Here is a 27,460-nt window from a genome sequence, read left to right as displayed (position 1 = left end):
ACAGTGATGTCAACCCTGGCGGCAAAATATTCCCTTTCCTGTTCTGGATTACGGTTTGTGCCACTTTGCTACCCTGCCAGCTTGAATGAGGAATTGTGAATTACTGTCACAGGTTGTGTGTGTTTTTCCACGGAACAGGGAGGGAGTGAACATAGCAGTTGGGCTAGATGGCAGTCCCTTCCAATGCTACAATTTTATGATTCTATGATGGTGTTGCATGAGACAGCCTGTACTTGCTGGGGCTGATGGGATTTGTAGTCCGAAACAACTGGAGGGCACCAGGTTCACACAAGAGCATGGGGCAGTGCAAATGTAATGCAGCCCATCCTTTAATCACAGGTAGTAAGCAGCCTCCACTCCTCCTCCTCCTTTCCCCCTTCAATTCTTCCTACTCTTCCCCATCACAGTTAATGGTTTTGTCCACAGCACCAGATGTAACTCTGGTTAACAATAGCTGGGGTCCATGGTAACCAGGGCTTGAAAGTATGGTTGGCAAACCATGGTTTCAAGGAGGGAACATAGCACCAGCTGCTACTCCCACTTATTCTGTGGTGTATTTATCTGAAACATGTTTCCCCCAGATCCAGTAGCTTTAAGCAATCTGAATACTCTCTGCCAAACCAGATTTGGCTACATAATGAAATCACTGAGAGAGGAAGAAGAAGAAGAGTTTGGATTTGATATCCCGCTTTATCACTACCCTAAGGAGTCTCAAAGCGGCCAACATTCTCCTTTCCCTTCCTCCCCCACAACAAACACTCTGTGAGGTGAGTGGGGCTGAGAGACTTCAGAGAAGTGTGACTAGCCCAAGGTCACCCAGCAGCTGCATGTGGAGGAGCGGAGAGGCGAACCCGGTTCCCCAGATTACGAGTCTACCTCTCTTAACCACTACACCGCACTGAGCAAGTGAGGGCAATGGGGACTGAAAGCAAGCGAGGGCACAGGCAATGTAAAATAAACAAGTTGTCATTTTTACCAGGAGTGCCGGTTTGGGTGGATAGGTGGGGGGCAGTTTGGAATTACCAAATTGGTGGTGCTTTCCCCCCTTTGACTACTCCCCTTGCTGTTTGCAGGAGCGGACGTGGTCGACTGGCTTTACACGCACGTGGAGGGCTTTAAAGACCGAAGGGAGGCCCGGAAGTACGCCAGCAGCATGCTGAAACATGGCTACCTCAGGCACACTGTGAACAAAATCACGTTCTCAGAGCAGTGCTACTACGTCTTTGGTGATCTCTGCGGCAGTAAGTCCCCCTCCTTACGCCCTTTGGGGAAGGGTCTGATCAGCAATGGCTTTCCCAGGTCTCAAGTCTTTCCCAGCCCCAGCTGAAGATACCAGATATTGAACCTGAGACCTTTTGCATGCAAATCCCATACTCTGCCCCTGAGCCATATTGTTCCGTGTGTCTGCGCCATCATGGAAGTTGTTTTCTCCTTTCCGTCTCCAGATCTGGCTGCACTGAACCTTAACAATGGTTCCAGCGGAGCTTCAGACCAAGACACCCTGGGCCCCCTCCCGCACTCGGCCACGCCTTGGCCCTTGGGGCAAGGCTATCCTTACCAATACCCCCTTGCCCCTCCGTGTTTCCCGCCGGCCTACCAGGACCCAGGCTTCAGCTATGGGAGTGGCAGCGCAGGGAGCCAGCAAAGTGAAGGTAGGTTCTCTGGCGTGTGCATCCCCCTTCCATGATTTCCATTCCTGCTGGCCGTTTGCTTAGGTCTTCCCTCTCCCCAACCTCTTGGTTTTGTTTTCCTCTCTCCTCTTCTCATGACTCCCTTTGCCTATCATGCATGGAATCAGTTTCTTTCTGCTGCAACGTGAAGGAATGATTGTTTTAAACGAGCTGCCTGCATAGATTTGGTGACCTGGTTCACATTAGATGGCAAGCCAAGCTGTGGTTTAGCATATGTGAGTTAGAGGCACAGGTGCCTGGAGTGAAGATCCCAGCCACAGCAGTCCTCTCCTGATACTGCTGCACTGCCTGGAGCTAAGCCATGGTTTTGGTGTATATGGTTTGTCTTGCTGCAGACAAACCACAAACTCTAACCAAGGTTTGTTTGGCATTTACCACTTGTGCTTTGTCTGAACAAACCATGAGCCCAGGCTTGAACGTAACACTAAGTCAAACCATAGCTTAGCCCCAGGTAGTGTTGTTGCAATAGCAGAAAAACAACTACCAAACGTTTAGAAGGCAGCACTGTTTAGGGAAGCTTTTAATGTTTAATAGGTTATTGTATTTCAGTGTTCTGTTGAAAGGCACCCAGAGTGGCTGGGGAAACCCAGCCAGATGGGCAGGGTATAAATAATAAATTAGTAGTAGTAGTCGTATTAGGGAGGTGTTCAGTGGCCATGATCTTAGCCCACAGAACCCATATGTTTGTATGCTCATGCTAAGCCATAGTTTGGCTCAACATTACCTGCAAACTGTGTCAGTGTCTCAGCTTTCTAGAGGAGGGAGTAGAGTTGTGTTGCCCACGTTGATGGCCAGATACAAACCATAGCAGCATTAAAAAACGCCCATTGATAGCGTTAGTATTATATGTTGTTAGGCTCCATGCAAAAATTAAATCAGTCCCTGTCCATGGGCCTGATTATAATCCAAAGCAAATATTCACAGCAGAGTCAGTAATTTAACATTTCATATCTAAAAGTAAGCATTATTTTTGGTAATGACAGATCGGCTCTGAAAAACAAAACAAAAGGTGAGGTGGGAGGGGGGGAGAGAGAAAGGGAACTTGGATATTCTGGCTGTCGCCTGTCCAGCCAATACATTCCTGTCCAACAAAGATTTGTTTAAGTTTAGTTGCTGAAACACTCAGTTGGGCTGCTTTTTAAGGTTGCATCTGCATCATTTAGAAAATATTTTGAACTTTGTGCGGTGAATTTGTGCAGCCACAGAGAATGCCTTCTCCCAAGCTCCACTGTGAAACCTTGAACTTCCGAGGGCAGTGGAAGTGCCAAGCCACACTCACTCTGCCTGCTGTGTTTAACACCTGAGAAGGGTCTGTAGGGAATGTTTGGGACCTAAGTCATTTATACCTCCTCATTTGAGCATCTGAAGAACGGCCTTGGCAGGAGACTGTACTAAGCAGGTTGCTATGAGGCGAGGTGTCCTTTCTTGAATGCACAGGTGCAAGGGCTATGCTATATTAGGCGCAAAGATATCTGGGAAAGTGGGAGCAGAGAGCATGATGGGGGTAGTGTGTTGCTTTTCCCTTCACCACCTTCTGCCTAATAGTGCATTGCTGCTGTGGCTGCTGCAGTTGTGTGTCATTTCACTTGAAGCTTTCCCCCCTTTTCTTTTGTAACTGTTATTCCCTTGTTTTGTCCTGAGCAAGCATTAGACTGAAGGATTCATAAAGGAATGGCTGGGACTGGTAAGCGTCTCACACACCTCCCTTGAAAACTGATATTATTGCTTCATATATAGCATGATCATCTAGATTCTTGTGTCTTCCCCCATTCTGAAACTCTTAGCGTGTCTCTCCTCCCCATGCTCTTCTCTCTGCCCCTCTGTCCTTTTTGTTTCCTTTTGAATTATCCTGGGCTGCCCAGCCATCTGAGCTGGGACAGCCTGCAGAATAGGAAGCAAAGCTTTCACTGGAGAGTTCGGCTGGAGTTTCCCCATTGCTGATCAGCAGATTGCAGTTTACAGGGTGTCAGATTCAGTTAAAGGTAAAGGTAAAGGTCCATTAGGTCCAGTCGTGACCGACTCTGGGATTGCGGCGCTCATCTTGCTTTATTGGCCAAGGGAGCCGGTGTACAGCTTCTGGGTCATGTGGCCAGCATGACTAATCTGCTTCTGGCCAACCAGAGCAGCGCACAGAAACGCTGTTTACCTTCCTGCTGGAGCGGTACCTATTTATCTACTTGCACTTTGACGTGCTTTCGAACTGCTAGGTTGGCAGGAGCAGGGACCGAGCAACGGGAGCTCACCCCGTTGCAGGGATTCAAACTGTCGGCCTTCTGATCGGCAAGTCCTAGGCTCTGTGGTTTAACCCACAGCGCCACCCACATCCCTCAGATTCAGTTAGTAAGCAGGAATTGTTGAAGTTCTTCAGGACCTTGGAGAGCTCCACTGTGAAACAGACATTGCTTTTGATGGAGATTTGAGATCAACTGAGCAGCTAGATGACAAAACCTAGAGCTCTAGATCTGCTCCCAGTCTGAGAGCTAGCGGGAATTTAAGGGGACAGAATGCTACCTTCTGAAACGTCACACATTCCAGATGACATCTGTTTTCTCTTCTTTATTGAGGAGTGATGGTCAATAAAGGGCTAGAGCTGCAGATTCTAGAGTCCTTTCTTGTGGAGTGTACATACTCACACACACAAACTCTTTCTCTAGATCAGCCTTTCTCAACCTGTGGGTCCCCAGATGTTGGACTACAACTCCCATCATCCCTAGCTAGCAAGGCCAGAGCTCAGGGATGGTGGGAGTTGTAGTCCAACAACATCTGGGGACCGACAGGTTGAGAACCGCTGCTCTAGATGGTTCACAGAATGCTCTTCCCATGGTCTGGATCTTTGGCTAGCTTGAGGGCTATTGGACTGTTGAGATAAGCTTCTGCTATCTCAGGCATCAAAGATGGAGAACTCATTGTTCTTCCCTTGCCTGTGTGTGTGTTTTAATACAATATTTCGGATACCTAAGTACACAGAATAACTTCTTGCAGCTTGCAATGAATCTCTGCACGAAAGCAACTGCAGCCAAATACAAACTGTGTGCATGCCTGGTCAGCAGCTATGCTTCCTGGAAAGCCACTTTTGAGTCTTCTAATAGCAAACTTAGATGGTGAGTGCCAACAGGACTGTAGCTAAGATGAGGCCGCTCAGAAACAAAAGGAAGGCATTGGTACATGCAGAGGTATCCTAAGGATTGCAGAAGTACCAAAGACCAAACCAGCCACCCCACACATCAGAAGCAAACAAACAACTTACAAGGGCAAATCCTGCAAGAGACTTGCATGGCCTTGAAGACTGAGCATGCTCCGCAGTCATGCAACATAGAGTGTCCGTTGGAGAAATGTGGAAGGCCACGCTTAGAGGGAGCGGCCGGCTGGAACCCTGAACCCAAGCAGGGCTTTTAGGAGGGAGAATACAGTGCAGCATTTGGTTACAGGTCCCCACTTGGGGACATTTCGAAATAAACATTTGTGTGAATCTTTCTGCAGGGTTGCTTTTCGTTATTGTTACGAAACAGAATACACCCTTTGCCTTTGCTTTTTTTTTTTTTACCCCAGCGTGTCCCCCCCCCCCCAAATTATCACTTCTCCTTTTTGAAAACGTTGCTGCGTTGCTTCTACGAGGCTTTCAGTGTGGTTTCTGGACATCCATGCATGACAAAAAGTTACACCCGCTTCTGCCCCGGCAGTTGTGCTCACCCGAGTCCTGTAGCCATCCATCGCATGCGAACATCGTGCGGGACCTACTGCTTCATCTGTTATTTCTTCGCCGCTGATCAGAAGCGTGGGCGACGTGCCACTTGCGTTTCTCTCCCCTTTCACTGACCCCCTTCCCTCCTTCCCCCCAGGAAGTAAAAGCAGCGGCTCTAACCGAAGCAACAGCGAGAAAAGCCGGAGGACCCTGGCTCGGGATAAGGACCGCAAGTCAGCCGGCAGTGGCAGCGAATCGGATCCTACTGCCCGGAGCGGGGTAGCAGGGAGCGTCCTTCGGCGCGAGCGGCCGGCCAGCCAGCTCAGCCAGCTCAGCCACCACAGCCGCGCCTCTGCTGCCCCCAGCGAGAGGAGCCCACACAGCCGCCATTCGCACGGGCCTCCGGGCGTTCCTCCGCTCTGCAGCCTCCCCAAGCTGGGCCCCAAAGTCTATGGGACAAGTGGGCCCCCTGGGGGTCCCCCCGTGCGGGAACTCGCCTCCGTCCCTCCCGAGCTGACCGGCAGCCGCCAGTCGTTCCAGAAGGCCATGGGCAACCCTTGCGAATTCTTCGTTGACATTATGTGAACAAGAAGTGCCTTCAAAAGACTCTTGTGCGGAGGGTTTGTTTTCTTGGGGTTCCTTTTTTAAGTTTGCAAATTGACACTGGAAAAGAAATAGGGGTGGAGACAGAGAGATGGGGGGGGGGAACTATTTGGACTGTCCTGTCCTTTGCATGTCACGCCTTCCTGACTCTTGATGTTTGCAAGCAAACGAGGAACAGAAATCCTGGAAACTTAGATATCTGCAAATCAGTGGAATCTTTTTCTTTTCTTTTTTTAATTCTCCTTCTGCTTCCCCTACCCTGACCAATGTGATTGATTGGTGTTCTCTTCACATACCCTAATGAGCTTTGGTATCTGTGGCATCCTCTCCCCAGTGCAATTATACTGTGTTCTCAATCAAGAAATAGCATTTTATATAGTGCTTTTAAAAAGCAACAACACACAATTCTCCAGTCATGCATATTTGCACCTTCTTTTGTTTTTAAAAAATGTTCTGGTTACTTTATTTCCATCTGTGGGTGGGGGGGACCTTTCTTCTTTTGCTATGAAAAGGACAGTGCTAGCCAGTAGCCATAAAATCTAAGGTGTGTCTGCAAGTGGTGCATTATGGGAGTCCTGTATCCAATCATAAGTGAAGATCTGGCTCTGTGCCAAGGTTTTGCTTCCTGTCTTCATTTTACTATCCAGGCCTTGTTTGCACGCTACATGGTGCCTGGATCTACACCATGTGATTGCCCTAAAAAAGGGGGAAATAACTCACTTGGTAGAGAGTTGGGCACTTTGTGCTTCTCCCTCCATGCCCTTCTTCAGGTTTGAATTGTGCACTGGACTTCTCCGAACCATGAAACTACGAAGTGTCTGCCAGTTACCACAGGCAGCTGGGCCAAGAGGTCCCCTGTCCACCTTGGGCAAGTTCTGCTCCTGCCTCCGTTGTTTGCTCACGCTCACTGTTTCTTGTTTCTCTTTGCTAAAGGGAACAAGGGAATCAATCTCTCAGCTCTGCTCTCTTCTCTGCGGCATCAGCTGCTAGCATTCGCTTCCCCCCTGCACTGAAGGCAAAAGCAGCTGATGCCAGAGAAAAGGGATTCAGTGTCCAGCTTGCTTTCTGTATAAGAAAGCAGGAATAAATTCAACTTGGCCTTTCATTACACCCAGTGGCTTTTCATCTAAGTGTTTGCAAACAGCAAGATCTGACTCTGGTTACATACCCAATTTAAAACAATGACAGCACTGTTAAAAATAAATGTGACAGTGACTGTCACATACCATTAGAAGCTGATACACACAAGAGTCACGTGGGGCTGACGGACATTTCCGTTACCACCTGCTTCCAAATTTGTGTGCAGGGTAGAGGGGGAAATTACCTACCTGTTCAGTAACTTTAAGCATCAAAATGCACCATGTTAAGAATAGAGAATGACGCCAGGACCACCTTGAAGGATTCGTAAGGTTGGAGAGGCATCCCTCAGGAATACTGCAGTGATGGGATACATACCCTGTTTAGAGATGGCATTGGACTCAAGTGGCCCCAGTCCTTCGATGGGAAGCTTGAAATGCCAATCAAATGTAGCTGTTTGTGTTCTGACCAGTGCCAAGCAAAGTACGGACTTACTGCTTGAGCAATTCCCCATATCTGTGTCATAGACCTGCCACCCAAATGAGAATGGGAAGCAGGGGTTGTGTGTCACTTGATATACTTTCCTTCACTCTGTGGTTGACCTAGGTCAGGGACAGAGAATCGGCAGCCCTCCAGATATTGTTGGACTACAACTCCCATCAACCCTGATGTTGGCCATGCTGGATGGGGACTGATGGGAATCAGACTCTGAAGAACTCCGGTGGGACGCAGGTTCCGCAGCCTTGCCCTAGATAATGGTGGATCCTTTTTGAAATTTAGGATTGCAAAGTGGGATTGCTTAGCACTTCTTCACGATCTCTTTCAAAAACCTGTACAATGTATGTGGATGTTTGAGGTTACTACTGTCTTGCAATAGATTGAGATAGTGAAAATCACTGAGTGAATGAACTTGAATAAGCTGGCTTTCCCTTAGGAGGGAAACCACTTAAACTTTGCCCAACCATTGTTACTGTTTGGACAGTTTTACATCTCCCTGGTGCTGTTTTCACTTCTCGTTCTGGAGCAGGGATGGGTGCATTCTGTGGTCTTCCAGATGTTGCTGGAATCCAGCTCTCATCAGCCCCAGCCAGCATGGTCAGAGATGACAGGTGTGGTTCAGCAACATCTGGAGGGCTACACTTCCCCCATTCTTGTCCTGGAGTGACAACCAGCTGCCGTTCTTGTTCTGCATCTCTGCTGGGCTATTGTTGTAGCACTTCATATAAATGATGGGCATGAACTTCCAAGATTGCCACCAAAGAAGATCAAAAACAGACATGAAATTTTAAGCGTGGTGAGTGTGGTTTTGAAAACCTGTGGGGGTTTTTTTTCTGACATGAAAGCATACATACATACATACATACATACATAGATACATACATTTTTCTGCATCTATGAACAAAGGCCACATAACCACCAAGAACAAACCAGTTCTAGAAACACTGGAGAAAAGTGTGGTCGGTGCCTATCGGTTAGTACCCACTAGTGACACCATGATCACACAAACACACCTCAACTTTGTAAAAATATTCCTGACTCTCTTTTGGAGAGGTGAGTAAAGTGAAAGGTGGACAAGTATTGAACGCTATGTGAGTGCTGCTTAAAAAATAAATTGCAGAGCCAAAATGCCCACCTGATTCTTCATTAAGATGGACAAGGTATAGTGTTGATATAGTATTTGATTGGCATGGAGTGTCCATGTTCTAGGCAAATGAGAAAGGTGAGATGCAACCCCCAGGTTTACAAGTTGCTGCATTCTCTGTCACATGTATTTTATCTGTTTTCGCCCTATTTGTTTCTTCCGGGCGATTTGAGATTTAAGCACTTAACTGACCATTGGTTTTATAAGCTGTGTTGATAGCACTGAGCCTGTAATACTTCCCATTGTGTGTACTGTGTGCAAGCTGGCCTGTCTCTTTATAGCTTGCTCATCAGGAGGAAAGGGGGGGGGGACCGGCCTTCTCATTCGCTATCCGTCCATCCCCCTCCCCAAATACTCATGTGGACTGCTGGCTGTCTTCTGTGAGCCCCCCCCCCCCCTTTTCATTTTTAAATGAGTGTTTTCCTGTACTTTGAGCTACAGCATCCACAGTCTGGCCTGGCGCAAATGCTGGCGGATCGCTGGACTTCAGAAATGAGAATGTTTTGCACACAGCAGCAAGCTTTTTGAAGTGTCAGAAATGTTGGTCTTTACCATTTTTTTTTTAAAGTCCTTTGCAGTCCTTGGACTGGTTGTAAGAAAGAGATATAGGCAGGTGGATTGAAGGCATCTGAAGTTGGTGGGGCAGTGCCCCATACGTCTTCATGAACTAGCTTCTACTGTGCATGAGGGTGAACGAACCCAGTACTGCCCTCCTCCCGGGTTTGGCTTGGTCATTTTGTGTTCCCGCTCTGGGAAATGTAGCTCTACAGTAGGGAATGGGAGGGTCTCCTAACAACACACCCCTTAAAAACTACAGCTCCCAGAATTCTGTGGGGGAGCTATGCCTGTCTACAGTGGTATCATAGTGCTTTGAATGTATGGTGTGGATGTGGTCTTTCCTGTACCCACCACCCACCCTCACTTCCGCATCACTTAACGGTTTTGCTGACTTCCAGTCCACATGCTTATGTTTTCAAGCTCGGCTTCTCAACGATGAGAGCTAGAACTTCTTTAAAATGCTTTTTAAAAAGCTGAGCGAGAATGCAGAATTCTATGATCTACAAAACATGGCGCACTTGCTTGGCAGTTGAATATAGATGGCAGTGCTTATCAATGGACAGGAAAAGGTACAATTGCTACTATAACAAACTTCTGCAGCAGAATAAAATTGCTAGCACTGAAATTTCCAAACTGGGCTGGAGCCGTTTGGATGGCTACTTGTGTGGCGAGAAATAAATTAACTAAAATAATTAAGCGTGTTAATGTTTCTTGGCATCATATGAGCAAATGTACATTGTCAAAGAGTTCCTGTAGCAGCCCGCAGGACACGCCGGAGGAGGAGGGTGCTCACTGGCTACGTGTGAGTTGCCGCTTTTGGCTTCCTTCCTTCCCATCAGCCTCCACTGGTCTTGGGGCATTGATCCATACACCTAATTGACAGAGACAATTGCCCAAACCCAGTGGAGGCTGATGAGAAAGAAGTAAACTAAGACTACGGACTCATCCAGAGATACGATGGGGAGCCTCGGAAGGCAAATAACTTGTGCACTGGAAGTGGCTTCTTGATCCACACACCTAATGGAGAAATGCCATCGCAGAGCTCACTGCTTTTGGCTGAGGATGCCTGTTGCATCTCTGGATGAGAAAGATCTCAGCTTTCCTCCTTCCAAATAGCCTCCATTGGGAGCATGTCATTTTGGTGCATCTCCGCATACAGCGTCTAGCTCCCAAAAAGGAGACGCAGCACAACTGGCCTGCTGTCATGGGAGGTTGCCTCATATGTATCTGCATAAGCTGCTGTTCTGGGCTTTTCTTTTGAATTAGGAGGAACACCCACATCGTAGATAGAATTGTAGAGTCGGAAAGGGATCCCAAACGAAGAGACACTTAAAAACAAAGCTTTGGGCCATGGTGAGAGTGACTGCCGCTTTCTGCCAGCTTGTATTAAAAATAATAATAATACACGGAAGCATCACAGCTATCAGAAATTTGGACAAGGCTGTGTTAGCACTTCTACTTTGGGGTCATGTGGAATAGCCTCTATATGTTTCGGTTTCCTCTTTCCATTTTGTGTGTGTGCGGGTGTAAGTTAAAAATGTCAAGCCAGTCAAAATGACAAAGTGTTATCAGGTCTGTGCTTTTGGATGTGGTGGCAATGGCATGCTTTGTGAGAAAGGCTGTGACATCATAGTGACAATCGTGAGAACGGTTCTGCTTTTTTGCAATCACCTGCTTACTCTGCCCAACACACACACACACACACACACTCTCCACAACTGCATGCTCATCTTTCAACTGTTTGGAGCAGCAGTGATAGCAACCTCCCCCCCCCCCAAATAAAAATAATAATCTTGGGAATTGTGCTTTTGCAGGGCATCCATGGGTTGTCTCGAGTGCCAGCCTTCCTCAGAGTAGACCCATTGAACTTAATGGGCACGATGAACTTAGGTCCATCAATCTCAGTAGGTCCACTCTGATGGCTACACTAGCCCATGTCTGTTTCCTGCCACCACTTCACATCTTTGGTTTACGGTGGCAGGGAAAAGTCTCAGAATAATATAAAGCTGCCTATCTCCAGCTCAGGCCATTGCTATATCTAGCCCAGCACCATCTGCTCTGACTGGCAGCAGCTCTCCAGGATTTCCCGACACAGCAACGGTAAGGGACTGGGCACCCCGCAAAGCACTTTCCCTGCCACTGTGGTTATTCATCAACAGCTGGTTTCTGGGGAAGGTTAGCAGCTCAGTGGCAGAGCTTCTGCTTTGCATGAAGATTGCAGGCTCAGTTCGCAGATTGCCGGCTCAATCCACCAGCTAAGGCTAGGAGAGTTCTTCTGCCTGGAGAGCTGTTGCCAGTCAGTGTAGTAGACGGTGCTAAGCTGGATAAAGTAGATGCACTGCCTGTTCTGACTGCAACAGCAATTCTCACCAGGGTCTGTGGTCTTTTCCGTCGAGCACTTGACCATTTTTAACTGGAGATGCCAAGGATTGAAACCTGGACCGTCTGCGTGCAAAGCTTGACCACCGAACTGCGGTGCCCCCTAGCAGAGATGCTGTCATCAGATGCGGTGAACTTGCCAAGGGCTCCTTCCTAGGCAGCTCAGCTTCCTTGCAGACATCCCAAAAGAGATGTTAAGAGTCACCAATCAGTTTACTCTGAGGGTGCAAATCTCCAAGAAGAGGAGTGCAAAGACCAGCCGTTTCTTCTTGTGGATATATAGTTAAATGGGGTTACATCCAGTCAAGGTTTACTGAAGAGTAGACCCATTGAAATTGATGGAACTATGTTGTGTCTTGTGCATTAAGTATAGGGGTAGGGTCTTCTCTTGAGTAAAACAAACATTGGTTACAACTTTATATCTCCAGTACTTACGGCAAAACTCACATGAGCAAGCGTTTAGAATAGCACAACTATTTGCTTCGTGAATCGTAAGATCTGCAACACCCCCGTGGATAGATACAGGCATAGACACACATAGATAATACAATGATACCACCTATGTAGCAGGGGACAGCCTTGCAACAGTTGTGTGGACCTGTTAGGGATTCTTAGAAGCTTCCAAATTCCAAAATAGCTGTTAGGTTGATGGCAGGTGTAACATAGGTAGCTGCCTTAAGTTGGCCCAACCCATTTTTAAGGGGGTACATTGGTCTTCAACCTTGAAAATGGTTCGCCCATGTTTAAAATGGTTCACTTGCTGTGTCCCTGTGGTTCTGTGCTCTTTCTACACTCTTTTAGAGTGATCCACCCATGATTGTTTAATCTGACTGTAATTGGACAAACATGCCCCACTGCCTTGTCATTGACCTTAGGCCAGTCTTGCTTTTGTTCCTGTTCTGTTTTCGGGCAGATCCACACCATCTGTTTGAAGCACATGGCTTCCCCCAGTCAACCCTGGGAAGTGTTGTTTCCCTCCCAACAGAGCTATCATTCCCACTACCCTTAACAGATTGAGGTTCCTGGGATCCTTTGGGGAAAAGTCATGTGCTTTTAAATGCACACCCCTTCAACTCCCTTGGGGTCCCTTCCAACTCTACAATTCCGTGATTCTATGCCAGGAATCCTTTAGCTGTTATTCCTGCATTGTAGGATCTATGAACTTTGAATGGTGTGGATCTGCTGTTAATCCACTAGATGGACTCACCCCTTGGCTTTTTTAAAATTTCGTTTATCTGGATTGTAGTGAGTAACTTCAAAAGAATGGTTTTAATTCTAATCAGTGATTAGAAAGATGTGTAAAGAATTTATGTACAGTAGAGGAAAACAATTTAAAATAAATGATTTTAAGTAATGACTGGAGGTGGGGAGAATCTTTACTCCCTATCACTCTCAAATGTCCTAGAAGTGGTTCAGTTCCCAAGGTCAACCTTTGGGCAGTGTGAACCGTACTGTTTCCCCATTTTACATGTCTATTTCATAATTGAATTCTTTCTTTTTTGTAGATATTGTATTAAAATTCAAGTGTCTGTATAGTTAATATATAGCAGCTTATGTGTAAATGCTATTTTAAACACTAAAAAAAAGCTTTTAATTTTTACGTGACAAATGCACTTTCCTGTCGTTCCTTTATTTGGGGTGATACTTTATTTTGAGAGGTGTGTGTGTTGTGTACTGTATATTTCATATTCTGCAAGCACCGTAACTTATTCCTGGCTGGCAGTCCAATCTTGCTTTGTCCTGATGCAGTTATGGGTCTTCTTCATAGCCCAAGGTTGTTTCTTCTTCAGGGGATTGGTGGCTGGTGCCCATTCGGACTGGTAGGGCAGACGTCAGGGAGACGAACAGTAGGTGGCGCCAGAGCCCATGACAAGGAAAGCCAACTCATTCTAGTTTTGTCCTCATCCTCCTACTCCCTGCTAAGTTCTAGGAGGAAAACACTAAGCTTAAAGAGGAGGAAGCTGGCAGGCAGGACCACCCCTTCAATAGGTTGTCAGGTGGGGGCTGGCTTAGGGCAGGCTGAAGTTGGTGAAGCAGTGGCCCATTTGCCCAAATGGATTAGGGAATCAGAGGGCATATTAGGCTATGTGTGTGCCACACCTCCGATTCTGTCTCTTGCAGAAGCACCTTTAAAGTTGCACATGTAAGTGTGTGAAGTCCCAACACCTTCACCTGCATTGTCATCCAAACCTGTCCCAAAGGCTTGGGTCAAGTTAACAGCATTGCACACCTTTTTAAACCACGTGAAGCATATAGGAAAGAGACAGGAAATGTTCGATTACATCCAACTAGATCATTGTGCATTTATTTGTGTGCCGCTTTCCTTCAGAACTGTGCCCAAAGTAGCTCACAGAGTACCAAATGAAGAATTAAGCACAACAGTTTGAATCAGTATGTACAAGTTTGTATGAAGCAATGCAAATAAACCAACCTGGTTTAACAGCTTAAAACTGAACAAGAGAAAGGGTAATGCCTAACACAGAATAGATACTGCATCCAAGAAGATAACGGAGTTGAAGAATCTTAGGGCTCTTAGGGCTCTTCCTGGGTTGTTGTTGTTTAGTCGTTTAGTCTGTCCGACTCTTCGTGACCCCATGGACCAGAGCACGCCAGGCATTCCTGTCTTCCACTGCCTCCCGCAGTTTGGTCAAACTCATGCTGGTAGCTTCGAGAACACTGCCCAACCATCTCGTCCTCTGTCGTCCCCTTCTCCTTGTGCCCTCCATCTTTCCCAACATCAGGGTCTTTTCCAAGGAGTCTTCTCTTCTCACGAAGAGAGTCTTCTCATGAGGTGGCCAAAGTATTGGAGCCTCAGCTTCACAATCTGTCCTTCCAGTGAGCACTCAGGGCTGATTTCCTTCAGAATGGATAGGTTTGATCTTCTTGCAGTCCATGGGACTCTCAAGAGTCTCCTCCAGCACCATAATTCAAAAGCATCAATTCTTCGGTGATCAGCCTTCTTTATGGTCCAGCTCTCACTTCCATACATCACTCCTGGGAAAACCATAGCTTTAACTATACGGACCTTTGTTGGCAAGGTGATGTCTCTGCTTCCTGGGTTACAACCCAGCAACAATCCTCTCTGGCTCTGCTCTGCACCCTTCTCAGGAACAAATTTGTGAACCGTGGTCATATCTTTTACTGGCGTGGATAGAGAGGGGTGTGTGTGTGTGTGTGTGTGTGTGTGTGCACTGTTGGAATACTGCCAGGGAGACAAAGGTCATCATGCCTCCACGTCGTCTCCTGGTCTCCATTACCTGTTGGTTGCAATTGGGTTGAACCACAGGTACTACAGGTTACACGGAAAGGGGGAGGATGTTAGGAAATATCCTAACACACACACACGTGGAGAAGCCACTGACTTCTGCATGTAACAACAGAGAATATATGAAGGTAAGTCACCTGTTCATCTGCCCATTTTTGCCTCAGGCTCCGTCCATCACTGACGGAAGTTTGCCCACAAGGGGATATGGCCCTAAGGCAAGCTCCTTGTTTAGAGTGTTTGTGTTTGCCCCGCTCTGGCACTGCCGATGGTAGACTGTGCTGTTTTCCCCCTCCTTCGTTTCTGCAGCCTGCTGGAACTGCTGCTAATAGATGCAGTGAGAACCTCCTTGAAACGTAGCCAAAGAACCACTTCACGTCCTCGCTGAGCCAGAGTTCTGTGTCAAATGTGCTTATGAGTCTGTGACTTAACGGCTGATTCCATCAACCGCAACCAGCCTGACCAAGGGAATTAGAGAGGATGGGAGCTGTAATCTAACAATGCCCGGGGGACATCAGGGTAGAGATATCTGCTCTAATTCCTACAGTAGGAATGAACTTGTGGTTCTCCAGAGGTTGGATGCTGGCCCCAGCCACCATGGTAAATAACCAGGGGTAGGGTGGAAATAGTGGAGTCCAGCACTATCTAGAGCAGTGTTTCTCAAATTTGGGTCTTCAGCTGCTGTTGAACTACAACTCCCATCATCTCTAGCTAGCAGGACCAGTGGTCAGAGATGATGGGGGTTGCAGTCCCCAACAGCTGGAGACATAAGAATGTGAGAAGAGCCCTGATGGATCAGGCCAATGGCCCATCTCGTCCAGCATCCTGTTCTCACAGTGGCTGACAGGATGCCCCAGTGGGAAGCCGGCAGTCTTCTCCCACTTCCTACCATAGCTGTCAACTTACAGATTTGAAAATAAGGGACCAGCAGCCTCGAAAATAAGGGATCAGCAGCCAAAATAAGGGATTTTCAGATCACAGGTATGTTGAACTTCTGAGCCCCTCCAACCAAAGGCAGAAAGCCCAGCCAGCAGCCAAACAAAGCCTCAAGCGGTGGTTCCCACAGTGCAGCAACCCGGCAAAGGGGATGCAGCAAGGAAAACCACCGTCACCTCTCCGCTGGGAAGCACTGAGCAAAGGCGAGTCCCCAGGCAACGCGCCCAATTTGATCGGCACAAGGCATGCAAGCTCCACCCCCCAGTCGTTCTTAGACTCCTTATTGGGTGAGCAACGCAGCCAAGCAACACAGTTGGAGCCTCCCTCCTCCCTGGCCTGCAGGGAGGGAGAAGAGCTGCTTCCTTTGAAACCCTAGAAATTTAAGGGACATCATCAATAAGGGACAGCAGCGGGACACAGCACTGGGATAAGGAACTTTACAGCCAAATAAGAAGGGATGGTTGACAGCTCTGCTCCCTATGTTACTTGGTTTCTGGAGCATCCGGCTTGCCGTCTGCTGGAGGGTTCTGGGGCAGGCAGCGGAAGTGGGCGTCTGTGTTCATGTGGGGTGCGAAGAGAAGGATGTAACACACTGGGTAGTAGTAGGAGCCGAAGATGGCAAAGATGCTGGCCAGGCCAGCAAAGACCTGGAACAGGGAGACAAACTTCCCTTGGGAGGTGGCGTAGGTGGGCACGAAGAGTGTCCAGATGATGAGGATGAGGATCATTGCAAAGCTAATGGACTTGGCGGCCTTGTCGTTCCTCTGGTCCGAGTTGTTCCCCATGAAGGTGCAGAGGCAGCAGACGGCAGCCAGACCAAAGTCATGGGCTAGGAGCAGGCTGTAGCCCGGGAAGGAGCTGTCCCGGCATTGCACCAAGATGGTCTTCTCCAGCTCGGTGCTCTCCTCCAAGGAAGGAGGGTTCCAGAAATACCACACGAGGCAAAGGAGGCCCTGGATGGCTATGTTGAGGAGAATGCAGAGGCCCATCAGGTGCTTCCTCAGCTTAGGCCTCTTCAAGGTCCAGCCGAGCCCTGAGCTTTGGAGTGTCTTGCCAAGCAGTGTGGCCAAGCTGATGGTGAAGCTGGAGAAGAAGAGGGGCTGCCGGAGCTTGCAGACCATCGAGGTGGGCTTGATGACGAATAAGTAGAAGCTGCTGCAGAAGCAGGTTGAGGAGAGGACAATGGAGAGTGTGGGGAAGCCACCGACAAAGTGCATGGCCGGGGTGCCACGGTGCTTGGCCAAAATGCCAGTGACAATGGCCATTTGGGCCATGGCCAAGACCGTCAAGGCCACCATGTTGATGGGGAGGGTGTCGGTCACCTCCAGGTATTCAACAGCTCTGTCGTAGCATGTGGTGCTCTGCGGAGGAGACCATTTCTCTCTAGGGCATGGGGTGCATTCATGGGGATCTGGATGAGAAGAATAGTTGATTAGGCAGGAAGGGGAGGAGGCTGAGTAGAACTATGTTGGATGCAACCCAGTTTGTTTGGCTGAAAAGTTGCCCTTCCCCTGATTAGTCTGATCCTTTTTTAATGCCAGCACTTTTTTTAAAAAAAGAAAACAGTCTTCAGGTGACAGTCATTGTGTGTAGGAGAAGAAGGAATACCTCTTCTACGATGGTTCCAAAAGAAGCATCCTGTCATGTTTGTGTGTAAGAGAGAGATTAAAAGATGCCTCTTCTAAGACAAAGCCTCCCATGCACTACCAAAAGGGACACAGGTGGCGCTGTAGTCTAAACCACTGAGCCTCTTGGGCTTGCCTATCAGAAGGTCAGCGGTTCAAATCTGTGCGACGGGGTGAGCTCCTGTTGCTCTGTCCCAGCTTCTGCCAACCTAGCAGTTCGAAAGCACACCAATGCAAGTAGATAAATAGGTACCGCTGTGGCGGGAAAGTAAACAGCATTTCTGTGCACTCTGGCTTCTGTCACAGTGTTCTGTTGCGCCAAAAGCGGTTTAGTCATGATGGCCACAAGACGCAGAAAGCTGTCTATGGACAAATGCCAGCTCCCTCGGCATGAAAGCGAGATGAGTGCCGCAACCCCATAGTCGCCTTTGACTGGACTTAACCATCCAGGGGTCCTTTACCTTTTCACCTTATCTTACATGCACCACCTGAGACAAAGTTTACTCCCTCATCCTTTCTATTGTTCATTATCATGCAAACATAGTTAATTGGCTAAAAATGCATCTCATCATTCTTACTTAAAATGTAAGAACAGAACACAGGGTGGGGAACATGAACAGGAGCAAAAATTATTGATAAGGCAAAAAGAAGAAAGATGCGTTGGTTCAAAACTTTGCTGCCAATGTACAGTTGTTGAATGAGTAGGCGCCCTTGGCACATCTGAAAATACTCCAGCTCACCGTTTTTGTTCTGGAAGTAATTTGCAGGACAGTCTTCACACAGAAAGCAGCAATTGTGTTCTCCTCTCAGCCATCTCTTCTGCCCCGGTTTGCACTCCTGTGTACATCTTGATATGGGGGGCTTTAGGAAATGAAAGAAACAAACAAAAGGTATTTCCCCACTCCAGTGGACTGTGCTGTCCCCACCACCACTTTGGAAACCCCGTCAAAACAAGCTAGCGCCCCCCCTTTCCTCTACATCTGGGGTTGCCAATCCTTTTAGGCCCATAATATACTTGGACTTTTTTTTTAAGGAAATGCCATAGATGCCATCCACTCTGATCTCTTCTTTCTCTGCTCCCCTGGATCATTCCTTCACCCAGCTACAACACAAGTGACAGAGAGAAAGCAAGCACACTCCGTTTATCCCAAGGTATATCTAGTAGAATGAATCTAAGCATTGAAGCGCACCTAAAGGTGATAGAGGAGGTGGGAAGGATTGCCACTCTTCCAACTTCCTCCATCTCTATGTACTTTTCAAGGGACAAAATGGTAGCCACCCTCAGCACCTCTACAGGGAGCAGTGAGTGAGGGCCTCAAAGGTGCCAGAGGAAGACCAAAAGGCTGTCATTGTGCCCAGGAGCGCTGTGTTGGCAACCCCTCCTCTAGCTGTCCATCTGTCCCCACAAGCCAGTAGATGAGGAAGCAAATAGGTAGTGACAAGATGGAAGACCACCACTGCAAGTTGCAGCAAGGAGCAGAAACTGGATCCAGCAGACAGCAACCCTTTGAGAGCTCTGGGGCCTCGACAGCTTCCTGAATATGCTAGCGCCCAACACTGATGCCATCATGGGAAGGGGAAGCTTCTATTACTGGATGGTCCAAACTGAGGACTGAATACTGGGCAATAAAAGTCAGCAGCCTGAGATTTTCTTTCTGTTTTCTTTCTAAATTTTTTCCCTTATGTTTCTAGTCCTTATGCCTGAAAAATCTTGCTGGAAGAAAGCCAGCTGACTTGTGAGGAGCAGTAGGAAGAGAAGGATGTGGACCTTTAAGGATAAAGATGAGGAGGATGAGAAAATGTCTTTAGTAGGCCTAGAGAACCTAGTTCTGTTTAAACAGAGCTTGGACTTAATAGGGACAGAAGATGAAAACTGCCACCACCATTTGCAGAAAGGAGGATTTGTTTAGAAGCCAAGAGGTATGTAAGTAGTGAATAAACAACTTAGTGCGAACCTTCCCTTCCTTTGTGTTCCAGCGGATCTTTGATTTGCTGATGTTGAGCTGAGGCTGCAGGGGATGGTAGCTACCGAAACTGACAAACTCGTGGTTTCCATGTGTGGTCGCATCCCAGTAAATCAGGTCGTAACCTGTTAGAGGATTTCCCGACTTGGTGAAATGAACCAGATGAGAATTGATGGTAAAGTTGACCCGAGCGACTTCTTCCAGGAGCTGCAAAACAAAGAGAAGAACCCGAAGAACTGTAGTTATTTAAAACCCTAAGTGAGGGGGGTGTCAGCAGAGGGTTGGAGGCACATCGAAGCCTCTAGTTATTTTTTTTATTAAAAGCATAAGCTCCTCTATACTGCCTCCTCACCGCTGATGCAACACACGATTTATGGATGCTTTCCATGGGCATCTGGTTAGTGTGAGAACAGGATGTCAGATGAGATGCGCTTTCAGCCGGATCCAGCGAGGCTGTTCTTGCACTCTTGTTCTCCAAATACGAAAGATTTGCAAAACCAAACTAGGCAGGTGTGTGGGCAATCTCCCTTTGGTGAGGACACTAGGTATTACCACCCTCAGCTGGGCAATGATGTGCTTATGACTTAGGGGCCCTCGATTGACCAGATAACTGGTAGTATAAAAACTAACGAATTTAAGTGCATTGCTGCTGTAAGGGATGGGAGGTCAGGGGTGAAGCTGGAGCAGGTTTATAAAGCTGGCTGTAACCCCGACCCACCAATGGGCAGGTGTGCTTACATGAGAACAGGGAGTCTAATGGGATTTCTGAGATGACTGGAGTAAACGCAGCCCTTCCAAAGTTTGGAGGATTGAAACCCTTACAGTGGCTGCTTTCTGTCAGGCTTCAGGGAATCCGATCCCTCCCACAGTGTCAGCCAAGAAGCAGATAAACAATAAGAGTCCTTACCAAGTCTTTTATTCAATAGTCTCAGAAAGAGAGATAATGGTGTTGCTTCAAATAAAGTCCCCCCCCCCCCGTCTCTCCTATTATACATCATCTCTGCACCGGCTCATCTGTGCTTTCTGCCTCTGAGATCTACTCTACTGCTGTCAATAACCGCCGGGTCCTGGGAGAGGAGGGGGTCAGGAATGCTTTCTAAAGTCACTGAGTCTGTCAGCTGTCTCTCCTCTGCTGCTCCTTCCTCCTCCTAGCCCTCTCCCAATACTTCCCATCTTCTCCCCTCTTCAGCCTCTGAACTATGACCTTCTGCAAACCACTGTTGTAAATATATACTGCCCTCCTCTTCTCTGGAAGGTTCAGGAGGACTTAGCGTTTATGCTTAAGTGGAATGTGCCCTTGAACTCATGCTTGTCTGGATGGTGGGTGGACAGGGGTTTGTGGACATACGTAAAAACTAGCCTACTGTGCAAAGGTAACATTTTATTTAGTTGCCCCACTCACTTTTTGCTCGTGGCTCCACCTTCCACTGCCATGTGACCCTGAGGTGGTTGCCCAGAAAAGAACACAAGTCTCAAGCTAAAAAATAAATAAAAAAATTGTTCCTCAGCCTGGGTTTCAATAACTCAGGTAGGAGGAGAGAGAGAGCGTAGAGTCCTTTCACAATGACCAAAGCCAATAAAACTCACAGCCCTTGCAGGTAACCCTGTACTGCTTCCTCCTCACTCACCTGCCATGGGTAGACCTCTCTGCTCATGTTGCACCACTTGCTTGTGGCATTGCACTGAAGCAGCTGGTGGAGAGCATGGGCGATGACGTAGACCGCTTTGTAGGTGTTGAATGTGCTGTAGAACCTAGCGTGATCGGTGTCTGCGGAGAAGTTGGCAAGAGTCAGAGAGCTGCAATCAGAGCACTGCTCATCCCCCTCACTGGTGTCAGAGCTGTTCTGGTCCCTGCCAGGATCTGCCACGACATTCCTCACATATTCTCTGAACCCAGGCATCTCCCCGCTTTTTATCGCCACCCCGATGATGGTTCCTATTCTCGCCAGGTTCGGAATATGAGCAACGATGGGCGAGGTTGCCCAGCACTCGCTGGCGATCCACACTTTGCCAGTGATGCCCCTGCTCAGCACCACCCTCAGCAGCGCCTCCGCACTGCTCGGTTGCGCGAAGATCACCGTGGCATTGATGTTGGACCTCTGGAGCTGGTCGGCGATTTTGGACAGCTCCTCTTTCCTCTTGCTTTCCTCCGGGTCGCTGGGGAGGATGGCTTCATAGGCCACACACATATCCTTGGAGAGAGCCAGCTGGACAAAGATCTGCAGAGCCCGGCGGCCGTATTCATCGTCCGTCACCAAAGTGGCCACCCAGTTCCAGTTGAACTTGCTCAGGAGCTGAACCATGGCGTCGGCTTGGATCCGGTCGCTGGGGACGGTCCGGAAGAACGATGGATAAAGTTGCCTGTCACTTAGCTTATCGCTGGAACTGGCGTAGCTGATCTGGGGAGACATGGAAGATAGAGAGGATATGGAAGGTTCACGGCAGATTCACATGGTGCATGGTTAAACTATGGAACTCACTCCCCCAGGAGGCAATGATGGCCACCAACTTTAAGAGGAGCAGGTAAATTCATGGAGGAAGATAAAGGCTATCAATGGTTCCTAGCCCTGGCGGCTATGCTCTGCCTCCATGGTTGGAGGCAGTAATGCTTCTGAATATGCACTGCTGGAAACCACAGGATGGGAGAGGGCTCTTGTCATTGGCTCTTGCTGGCGGGCTTCCCACAGGCATCTGGTTGGCTACTGTGAGAACAGAATTCTGGGCCAGATGAGCCACTAGCCCAATCTAGCAGGCTGTTATTATCTTCTTAGATGGAGGCTATGAAAATTGGGTTATTCAAACAACCGTTGAATTGACACAATGCAATCAAGCAAGCAACAGTGATTTGGGTGTCGGGGCATCTATGGCTAGAATGCAGCTAAGTTATATTCAGAGTTAGCTCACTGAAATTTGTAAACCTAAGTTAGTCCTGTCTCCCTTATTTTAAAGAGGTCTGTTCTGAGTAGGACGAGCATTGGACACAAAGCATAGGCACATAATGAGCAGACATACTTAATGCCTATAACATACATAGAATCACAGAAATGCATCGTTGGAATGGTCATTTAGTCCAGTCTCTGCAATACAGGATAATTAAATGATTAAAACAGCTATATAAATGCAGTTCATATTAAGCAGTGGCAAATTACAGTGGTACCTCGCGTTAAGAACTTAATTTGTTCTGGAGGTCTGTTCTTCACCTGAAACTGTTCTTAACCTGAAGCACCACTTTAGCTAATGGGCTCTCCTGCTGCCGCTGCGCCGCTGCTGCGCAATTTCTGTTCTCATCCTGAAGCAAAGTTCTTAACCCGAGGTAATATTTCTGGGTTAGCAGAGTCTGTAACCTGAAGCGTATGTAACCTGAAGCGTATGTAACCCGAGGTACCACTGTATATATGAATTATTTCAGTCCCTCATAGCCATATCCAAAAGTCTGCGAGAAAAGGTGCACTTTCATTTGTTTCCTAAGATAAAACAATGGTGTGGTTAGATGCACCTTAACCCGCCCTGGAACCTTACTGTGAAGGTCAGGTAATTTATCATAATCATAATTCTTGATTCTGCTGGTCGACCACCCAGATAGATCTCAACCTTCTGCCTCAACGTAGCGCCCTGGATCCTGCTCAAAACACAACAGCGGAGGCTCTTCCTTGAAGGGAGGAAGAGATCTTCATAGGAGCCAGTGCAATGCACTTCCCATCTTACCTCTGGGATCAAAAGGAACTTCAAGAAGCGAGCCACCAGCACGCTCAGCTCCGAATTGCCGGGGCCGACGACGGCGACAACTCGAGGCTTATAGTTGGTATAATCGCATTGCACCTCCACGCCATAGTGGTTGGGGTACTTGGAGAGGAAGGACATTGTGGGCTTGTTGGCCACGGCTGGGTTGTTGCAAGTGTTGTGGATTTCATAGCCGAGCTTGACACCGGGGAGCAGAGAAGTCGAGTTGTTGATTTCGTCGATGGCAAAGCGCATGCTCAGGTGGCGCTTGTAGCCAGTAATGTCGAAGCTTAGGGAGGCGGTTAAGAAAAAGTTAATCATTTCAAGGATGGTGAATGACAAAGGTTCCTTTGCTGGATGTCAGAGGGGCTTTGATGTCAAAGGGGCTTAATTTGTTGGGAGTCTGGGTGCAACTCAGTTTAGCAGATAGGAGTTTAGACACCTTAGATTGCATCCTGTTGACAACTTCCTCCTCTTACACTTCTCTCTCAGACCTCAAGGTCATTTTGGATCTATCCTCTGAGAACAAAGCAGCATGCATGACTGCCTTTGTCTTCTCTAGATTAGTTAGCTTAGAACTAGAAACCTCTCTATCCAAGCTATGCACTTCCTATAATAAGCAGCTTTGTTATTTTCTTACTCTACAAATATCTCTTATGTGTGTGATTGCTACAGATGAAATCTGATCTCTAATCAGTCTCGGAAGCCACACTCAACACTCTGCATACTCCTAATTTTACTGAGGTGGAACAACCTTTCCCATTAGGACCGTACCATTTCGTTGAAGCACCTTGGAATGACAGAAACGAATAGAAGGTTGAGTCAGAGATGAGATGGGTTGAAGTAAATTGATCACACAGGCCTGATTGGCGTTGGAGCCCAACAATATCTGGAAGTCCACTTTCTTTATTCCTGCTCTAATGGATTCTCCAATTAGCAGCCTCAGTTAGCTATCCTTTTCAGTCTGGACATGACAAGCTTTTTGCATGCCTGACTCAGAGGTGCTATCATGTCTCTATGCAGTGTCAGGACATTGCCTTGCTGGAATCAAATGAGACCTTACTGTCAGAAAATGATGTCAGCATCCCCTCTCGCAGCATAAACTGGGACCAGGGAACCTCTGAGATCACCTCCACAAGACAATGCCTCAGCCAGAAAATCAGAAGAATTGGGAGTCTCGCTATGTCCCCAATTAGGCTCACCCCACACAATTCTTGCTAGTTTGGTATGGAGTCTAAACTTAAGCTCCTTCTGCTTAGCACAGCTCTCAATTTGTCACATGAGGCAGCCTGGTCAGAGTCCTACTTGGGAGGAGGGACTAGGGCTATAAAAGTCATCATTGGGGGCAAGGATAGAAGCAGACAGGTGGAATGCTTAAACCCCAATTGGATGCCTGGAAGTTGCTGGTGCAACAACTTATGTAGGCTCGTTCCTGGCCTAGGTGCCCTCTGGACAGCTCCTCTTCTGTTCAGCACCAACTGATGCTGGACAGCTCCCTTGCCTTGTTCGGAAGCCCAGAATGAGATACTCATAACAAGTCTGCCATAGGGTGGATTTCGGGGGTGGTAGTGGTCTGGTTTTCCCAGCCTAGGTATTATTGTGGGGAGGTGTCAAGAAATTGGGGAAACTGATATTGAAATATTTCCTTTTACAATGGTGAATGAAATGTTGGAGAAAGTGCTTTTCCATAACTTCAGATGCCTGGAAATTTTACAGCTCTAGTCTTGGTGGACTGTGCATTTTGCTGAGGTTCTTTTGGTCCTACTCACCTGGAACACTTGGGAGTCTTCAGCTCCACATCCTGGCTTAGGTACTGTACTTTGGAGTGAAAGGCAAACATCCCACCAAGGACAAAGTCCCCCGGAGCACTAAACTGGGTCAACAGGGACTTGGCCTTTGCTTCATTCAGTTGTATGGAAAGGACGGGAACCAGGAGCCCAAGCAGTGCGCTGAAAGCCATTTTAGCCTGTGATGGGGAAAATGGAAGGTAGATCTCTGTTTTATGCCTAGTGTTTACATGCTGTTTGTCATGTGCGATTCACAACAACCATGCAAGGCAGTAAGGTAAAGGTAAAGGGACCCCTGACCATTAGGTCCAGTTGTGGCCGACTCTGGGGTTGTGGCGCTCATCTTGGGAAAGACATGGAAGAAAGAGGGGGGAATCGAACTCGGGCCATTGTTCTTATAATGACCAGTCTGCACAGTTCAGGGGCTGGAGGTGCTTGATGGAATGAGCTTTCTGCTTCCTGACTCTCCCACTGAGGCAGCCTGGTGGAATGGTTTGCCCCCAGGTTGAGGGACAGGAGGCCTGATGGGACTGGTCTGTCACAGCAGAGACAATGGAGCAATTTAATACTAAGAAACGTGATAAAGCAAACAAGCTTTCCTTGCAAAAGGGAGGGTTAGTGCACTTCGTATTAAGAAAATGTTTTGTTGTAGTTCTTCTCGTAGAGCTGTAGAGTTGGAAAGGACCTTGGGGGTCACCCAGTGCAACCCCCCTGCAATGCAGGAATCTCAACTAGATCATACATGACTGGTGGCCACCCAACCTCAGCTTACAAACCTCTGAGGAAGAGGAGTCCATCACCTCTCGTGGGAGGTCTGTTCCATTGTCAAACAGCTCATACTGTCAGAAGGTTCTTCCTGGTGTTTAGTCAGAATCTCCTTTCTTGTAACTCGAGGCCATTGATTTGGGGCCTCCAGAGCAGGAAAGAACAAGCGTGCTTCCATCTTCCACGTGACAGCCCTTTAGCTATTTGAAAGTGGCTATGGAGTCAGTTCGGACGCGGGTGGCGCTGTGGGTTAAACCACAGAGCCTAGGACTTCCCAATCAGAAGGTCAGCGGTTCGAATCCCCACGACGGGGTGAGCTCCCGTTGCTCGGTCCCTGCTCCTGCCAACCTAGCAGTTCAAAAGCATGTCAAAGTGCAAGTAGATAAATAGGTACCACTCCGGTGGGAAGGTGAACAGCGTTTCCGTGCGCTGCTCTGGTTCGCCAGAAGCGGCTTAGTCATGCTGGCCACATGGTCCGGAAGCTGTATGCAGGCTCCCTCGGCCAATCAAGCGAGATGAGCACCGCAACCCCAGAGTTGGTCACAACTGGACCTAATGGTCAGGGGTCCCTTTACCTATGGAGTCAGTTCATAAGAAAGGAGGACTAGACTTACCTTCCTTTATTTGCTCTGCTTCATATCCATACTTGTGGTCGCTCTCATTTTCAGCCCATGAAGCTGCATTCTGCCCTTCTGTCTCTGGCCATTTGTGATTGATCCTGTTTGCCTGCTTGACTAGGGTGGCGATCTTGGAGGCAATGGCCACTAGGCAAAGGCTTTAAAGCCTGGGATTATGTTGCATTTGAATAGTAGTCAGTGGAACGCAATGACAAATGGTACCTGGGCGACTCTGCCCCGTGAAAGGGCAGGTGGAGGCCATTAAATCAAATCATAAGCAAAATGAATCATTTGCATGATGTTCTGGAAACAGTGGGTGGCCATCTGGCAGCCCATGGGCCAAATCCAGCTAGCGAAACAATATTATCTGCCCTTGCCATGCAAACATGCAAGCACGAATGCTACAGTGCTGAACTGTTGGTAACCTGTGGTCAGTTAATCCTGCGCCTGCCCAGTCCCAGTAAGCTGTGCAGTGGCTGGTTGTTGGTGGGTAGGGACTTGGGAGGGGGAAGATAAATTTGCTTTTGTGTTTTGATGCCCATCTACTTCATTCACACTTTTTGAAACGGTGCAGGAGCCCACGCACAGCTGTCTATCAAAATTAGCACTTCTCCGAATGTGTGCACATTATGTACGAAAAATATGTTTAAAAATGTGTATTTTATAAGCCAAAATAACATTAAAATGAATTGTATTTTGGGAAATAGCAGTAATGCATGGATTAGGCAGAGCACAAGCCCAAATGTGTATATCAGGACTCACTTCACGTAAGTTGCACTATGGTAGAAGAGTTGCCCCTCCAGATGGCCGTAATATGGCAGCATTAGGGAAGCATCGCAGAACAACTAATAAAGTGGAAAGATGTGTAGACAGTTCCGTATAAATTTACCACTAATGCACTGTTACTGCATCCATGATATTTTTACTCTGGCCTCTTTGACACCTGAGATGTTGTGTTTTCAGGACCCATCCTATTCCCGAGTCCTGAAATATGTTTTAACCGTTTTCAATTCTGAGTTTTAAATAGTTGTAACCCACCCTGGGATCTGCTGGTAAGGACAGGTAATAAATATAATAATAAAAATAATAACATCTGTATAAAACAAGTAAGCCCCCTAACCCCAGCTTGGAGGTAATAGGTTTGGTATTTTG

General features: G+C 47.7%; 2 protein-coding genes across 5 annotated transcripts in view; one reads left to right on the top strand and one right to left on the bottom strand.

Moving 5' to 3' along the window:
* The window catches only part of DVL1 (dishevelled segment polarity protein 1), a 99,628-nt gene extending 80,170 nt beyond the window's left edge, over positions 1–19,458 (top strand). For 2 of the 4 annotated variants that reach the window (XM_083453937.1, XM_083453938.1), the window contains exons 13-15: positions 1,074–1,241; positions 1,446–1,652; positions 5,531–13,241. In XM_083453937.1, coding sequence (XP_083310063.1) covers positions 1,074–1,241; positions 1,446–1,652; positions 5,531–5,958 — 803 coding nt within the window. In that variant the 3' untranslated portion in view covers positions 5,959–13,241. Of the gene's footprint in view, positions 1–1,073; positions 1,242–1,445; positions 1,653–3,336; positions 3,376–5,530; positions 13,242–19,432 lie in introns of those variants that run through there. The other 2 variants (XM_083453940.1, XM_083453939.1) reach the window with 2 other exon arrangements.
* LOC310683635 (taste receptor type 1 member 3-like) lies at positions 16,123–26,800 on the bottom strand. The gene is made up of 7 exons (XM_083453842.1): positions 26,306–26,800; positions 24,909–25,105; positions 23,125–23,428; positions 21,048–21,818; positions 19,411–19,626; positions 18,196–18,316; positions 16,123–17,241 (listed from the first exon to the last, which is right to left on the bottom strand). Exons 2-7 carry the CDS (start codon positions 25,097–25,099, stop codon positions 16,313–16,315), a joined length of 2,532 nt encoding a protein of 843 aa, XP_083309968.1. The 5' UTR covers positions 25,100–25,105; positions 26,306–26,800; the 3' UTR covers positions 16,123–16,312.
* Between the last annotated feature and the right edge of the window lie 660 nt (positions 26,801–27,460).

This window comes from Podarcis tiliguerta (genome assembly GCF_965153285.1).
Source record: "Podarcis tiliguerta genome assembly, chromosome: 8".
Taxonomy (NCBI): Eukaryota; Metazoa; Chordata; class Lepidosauria; order Squamata; family Lacertidae; genus Podarcis; species Podarcis tiliguerta.
This window is presented reverse-complemented; position numbering and strand designations above follow the sequence as displayed.

Bases quoted from the DNA above. Each gene is read 5' to 3' on its own strand.
- LOC310683635 (XM_083453842.1), bottom strand. From the start codon at position 25,099: ATGGCTTTCAGCGCACTGCTTGGGCTCCTGGTTCCCGTCCTTTCCATA. The intron at 19,627-21,047 runs GTGAGTGAGGAG...TTTGTTTTGCAG, and splicing joins GAGAGGTCTACCCATGGCAG to CTCCTGGAAGAAGTCGCTCG. The intron at 18,317-19,410 runs GTTCGCACTAAG...CATTTCCTAAAG, and splicing joins GGAACACAAAGGAAGGGAAG to CCCCCCATATCAAGATGTAC.